At 37.9% G+C, this 5,345-nt stretch overlaps 1 protein-coding gene across 1 annotated transcript in view; it reads left to right on the top strand.

Annotated features, from left to right (window-relative positions):
* Positions 1 to 5,345, top strand: part of LOC112073052 (unconventional myosin-XVI-like) — a gene marked incomplete at its 3' end in the record, with an annotated part of 197,982 nt that overhangs the window by 60,812 nt on the left and 131,825 nt on the right. Inside the window, 3 exon segments of the mRNA XM_070440027.1 lie at positions 3,370 to 3,466; positions 3,469 to 3,494; positions 3,542 to 3,551. Of these exon segments, the coding sequence (XP_070296128.1) occupies positions 3,370 to 3,466; positions 3,469 to 3,494; positions 3,542 to 3,551 (133 nt within the window).

Here is a 5,345-nt window from a genome sequence, read left to right as displayed (position 1 = left end):
AATGGCTGCCTAAATATGATCCCCAATCAGAGACAACGACAAACAGCTGCCTCTGATTGGGAACCATACCAGGCCAACATAGACATAAACAACCTAGATTAGAACAACCCCCTAGTCACACCCCGACCTAACCAAAATAGAGAATAAAAAAGGCTCTCTATGGTCAGGGCGTGACACTGACAGAACCTGTGAAGACGATCTAGGTGCCGCTGTAACCCCTCTTTAGTGGGAGACAGCAGCACCAGGTCATCTGCGTACAGCAGACACTTGATTTCAGTGTTGTGTAGGGTCATACCAGGTGCTTCCGATTCTTCTAATGTTTTTGCCAATTCATTAATGTAGATGTTAAATAGTGTTGGACTTATTGGGCAACCCTGTTTCACTCCCCGTACCTGAGAGAAAAAGTCTGTTTGCTTGTTGCCAATTTTAACCGCATATTTGTTTTTAGTGTACATTGATTTAATAACATCATATGTTTTCCCTCCAATACCACTTTCTATTAGTTTATAAAAAAGACCTTCATGCCAAATTTAATCAAATGCTTTCTTGAAATCTACAAAACACAAGTAGATTTTGCCTTTGTTTTGGTTTACTTGTTTGTCAATTAGAGTGTGGAGGGTGTAAATGTGGTCTGTTGTATGATAATTTTTTAGAAATCCAATCTGGCTTCGGCTCAGGACGTTGTGTTCGTCAAGAAAAGGGTGTAGTCTMCTATTTATAATACTGCAGAGAATTTTCCTCAAGTTGCTGTTAAGGCAAATTCCTCTGTAATTTGTTGGGTCAAATTTTTCATTTTTATCGATTGATGTGATCAATCCCTGGTTCCAAATATTGCGGTTAATACCTGCAGTGAGGATAATGTTGAAGAGTTTGAGTATAGCCAATTTGAATTTGTGGTCTGTATATTTCATAATTTCATTTAAAATACCATCAGCACCACAGGCCTTTTTGGATTGGAGAGTGCAGAGTTTTTCCAATAATTCTTCTTCTGTAATTGGGGTATCCACAGGATTCTGATAGTCTTTGACTGCTGATTCAAGGATTTGTAAATGTTCTTGTATATATTTTTGTTCTGGGCTCTTTGTTATATTGCTGTTGAGGTTTTCAAKGTGATTTCTCCACATATCCCTATTTTGGATAGCCAATTCCTCCTGATGAGGTTTGTTTAATTTATTCCAATTCTCCCAGAAGTGGTTTGATTCTATGGATTTCTCAATTACATCCAGCTGTTTTATAATGTGCTGTTCCTTTTTTGTTCTTAGGGTGTGTTTGTATTGCTTCAGTGTTCCCCCATATTGAAGGCGTATATTTTTGTTGTCTAGTTCTCAGTGTTTTTGATTAGATATATTTCTCAATGACTTTCTTAGATTTTTGCAATCGTTATCAAACCATTTATCATTTTCTGTTATTTCTGGTTTGCTCTTATGCTTCTTTAAATTAGCCAAGGAGGCTAATTTGTCAAATATAAAGTTTATGTTCCAAATAGCCAGATTTACACCTTCATTGCTGAAGGKGAATGTTAAGGCTAAAAAGTTGTCCAGGAGAGATTGTATTTTTTGGCTACTAATTGCTTTTTTGGTAGATGTCTGTACTGTTTGCACTCCATCTATAGGCCTGTTTAGTCCCACGTAATTTATTGGGCCGTGATGCTTCATGGTTGGGTTCTGCTCTTCTCAGATACACTGTGATTTTACTGTGGTCTGAGAGACGTGTTAGTGGGTTAGTGGTCACTCTCTCTCTTCTCTCTCTCTCTCTCTCTCTCTCTCTCTCCTCTCTCTTCTCTCTCTCTCTCTCTCTCTCGCTCTCTCTCTCTCTTCTCTCTTCTCTTCTCTCTCTCTCTCTCTGTCACTCTGTCACTCTCACTCGCTCGGTCTCTTTCTCTCTTGTTAACATTTCCAAAGCAAGTGAAGCAGATAATTAATAAAAGTGAAATAAGGTATTTAATAGCAGTAGCAAGGCTATGCTCACTGAGTCTGTACATAGTCAAAGCTTTCCTTAAGTTTATGCAACTGTGTACTCTCTGTTTAGGGCCAAATAGCATTCTAGTTTGCTCTTGTTTCTCTCATGATTTGTTTGGGTCTAATTGTGTTGCTGTCCTGGGGCTCTGTGGGGTCCGTTTGTGTTTGTGAACAGAGCCCCAGGACCAGCTTGCTTAGGGGACTCTTCTCCAGGTTCATCTTCTCTGTAGGTGATGGCTTTGTTATGGAAGGTTTGGGAATCGCTTCCTTTTAGGTGTTTCTAGAATTTTTCTGGTTTTGATAATTAGTGGGTATCGGCCTAATTCTGCTCTGCATGCATTATTTGGTGATTTACTTTGTTCACAAGGATAATTGGTGTTTGGCCCATTTTGTGAATTATTGGTTGGTGAGCGGACCCAGACCTCAGTCTTTCAATCTCTGTCTCTCTCTCGCTCTCTCTCTCTCGCTCCTCTCTCTCCAATTCAATTTCAATTTAAGGGCTTTATTGGCATGGGAAACATTGCATTGCCAAAGCAAGTGAACTAGATAATAAACAAAAGTGAAATAAACAATACAAATGTACAGGAAACATTACACTCACAAAAGATCCAAAATAATAAAGACATTACAAATGTCATATTATGTGCAAATAGTTCAAGTACAAAAGGGATATTGGTTTCTATTTAGAATGGTGTTTGTTCTTCACTGGTTGACCTTTTCTTGTGGCAACAGGTCACAAATCTTGCTGCTGTATGGCACACATGGGAGTTTATCAAAATTGGATTTGTTTTTTTCGAATTCTTTGTGTATCTGTGTAACCTGAGGTAAATATGTGTATCTAATATGGTCATACATTTGGCAGGAGTTAGGAAGTGTAGCTCAGTTTCCACCTCATTTTCTCTCTCTCTCTCAATTCAATTCAATTCAATTCAAGGGGCTTTATTGGCATGGGAAACATGTGTTAACATTGCCAAAGCAAGTGAGGTAGATAATATACAAAAGTGAAATAAACAATAAAAATTAACAGTAAACATTACACAATCAGAAGTTTCAAAACAATAAAGACATGACAAATGTCATATTATATATATACAGTGTTGTAACAATGTACAAATGGTTAAGCACACAAGTTAAAATAATAAACATAAATATGGTTGTATTTACAATGGTGTTTTTTCTTCACTGGTTGCCCTTTTCTGTGGCAACAGGTCACAAATCTCCTCTCTCTCTCTCTCTCTCTCTCTCTTCTCTCTCTCTCTCTCTCTCTCTCTCTCTCTCTCTCTGTGTCATTTCTGCTCTCCCTTTATCACACTCTCTTACTCTATATTGATTTATGTATACAGTAGATTTGTAGGTGTGTTTATTTAACCATCTCTCTCCTTCTCTCTATCACTCTATCCTTTCTCTCTAGCTCCACATAGCGTGTGCTAGCGGCTACAGAGAGGTGGTGTCTGTGCTGCTGGAGCACGGGGTGGACCCTCAGCCCTCCGACAACAGCTATTGGACACCTTCCACCTGGCTGCCAAATATGGACAGGTACTGACTGTCATGTCACTGTACATTCACCAATCCACTCCTGTCAGATCCATAGAGGTGAACAGGACTTTGATTAGTGAATTAGCAATTTTCTAAAATAATGTTCAGCCTTATCTTGTATGGTAATGTAGAATGTTTAACAATTGGCTGGGAATCAATCATTTTTAATATATAGTTTTTAAATCAGTATTTGGTGGCTAGTTTATAGACCGCTATTGTCTGGCTAGTTTAAAACCGTATTGACTACTGGATAGTTTATAGACCAGTATTGACACTGGATAGTTTATAGACCAGTATTGACTACTGGATAGTTTATAGACAGTATTGACTACTGGATAGTTTATAGACCAGTATTGTACTGGATAGTTTATAGACCAGTATTGTCTGGCTAGTTTAAAAACAGTATTGACTACTGGATAGTTTATAGATCAGTATTGACTACTGTATAGTATAAGACCAGTATTGACTACTGTATAGTTTATAGACCAGTATTGTCTGGCTAGTTTAAAAACCAGTATTGACTACTGATAGTTTATAGACCAGTATTGACTACTGGATAGTTTATAGACCAGTATGACTACTGGATAGTTTATAGACCAGTATTGACTACTGGATAGTTTATAGACCAGTATTGACTACTGGATAGTTTTATAGACCAGTATTGACTACTGGATAGTTTATAGACCAGTATTGTCTGGCTAGTTTAAAAAACACCAGTATTGACTACTGGATAGTTTATAGACCAGTATTGACTACTGGATAGTTTATAGACCAGTATGACTACTGGATAGTTTATAGACCAGTATTGACTACTGGATAGTTTAGAACCAGTATTGACTACTGGATAGTTTATAGACCATTATTGACTATGGATAGTTTATAGACCAGTTTTGACTACTGGATAGTTTATAGACCAGTATTGACTACTGGATAGTTTATAGACCAGTATTGACTACTGGATAGTTTATAGACCAGTATGACTACTGGATAGTTTATAGACCAGATAACTACTGGATAGTTTATAGACCAGTATGACTACTGGATAGTTTATAGACCAGATTGGACTACTGGATAGTTTATAGACCAGTATGGACTACTGGATAGTTTATAGACCAGTATTGACTACTGGATAGTTTATAGACCAGTATGGACTACTGGATAGTTTATAGACCAGTATTGACTATGGATAGTTTATAGACCAGTATTGACTACTGATAGTTTATAGACCAGTATTGACTACTGGATAGTTATAGACCAGTATTGACTACTGGATAGTTTATAGACCAGTTTTGACTACTGGATAGTTTATAGATCAGTATTGACTACTGGATAGTTTATAGACCAGTTTGGTACTGGCTCTTCTATTCCTTTACCTTGTCTCTCTATGAGACCCATGGGAAATAACATGTCTAAGAAAATTCTCTCGTCCTCTCTCTCTCTCTCTCTCTCTCTCGCTCTGAAGATAAACAGGATATTTTTGGGCCTATTTATCAGACTGTAGCTCAAAGTGCTGGCACGTCAGTGCATGGATTCAGTAATGCCTTTTAGATGACTGGTTTGATGGTGTTTCTCACAGGGATGAAGATTGATTGTATTATAGTGATGGGATGATGGGGACGGGTGGATGAGGGGGGGTATGAGGGAAGGGAAGCGGTCGTGTTAAAATCTTGCGTACACGTTCCACTATTTAATGACATTACTGGGGCTCTATGGTTGGGGTGCTGACAAAGAGAATGTATTCATATTTAGAATGGTATTTTCCTTCTTTGTTCTCTTATTACCCACAGGCCAGGTTTCTTCTCTATAGTGTTTTACTGTAAAGTCTCTCTTCCTTTCTGTTACCTCTCTAGC

Source organism: Salvelinus sp. IW2-2015, unplaced genomic scaffold (assembly GCF_002910315.2).
Source record: "Salvelinus sp. IW2-2015 unplaced genomic scaffold, ASM291031v2 Un_scaffold2133, whole genome shotgun sequence".
NCBI classification, from domain to species: Eukaryota; Metazoa; Chordata; class Actinopteri; order Salmoniformes; family Salmonidae; genus Salvelinus; species Salvelinus sp. IW2-2015.
This window is presented reverse-complemented; position numbering and strand designations above follow the sequence as displayed.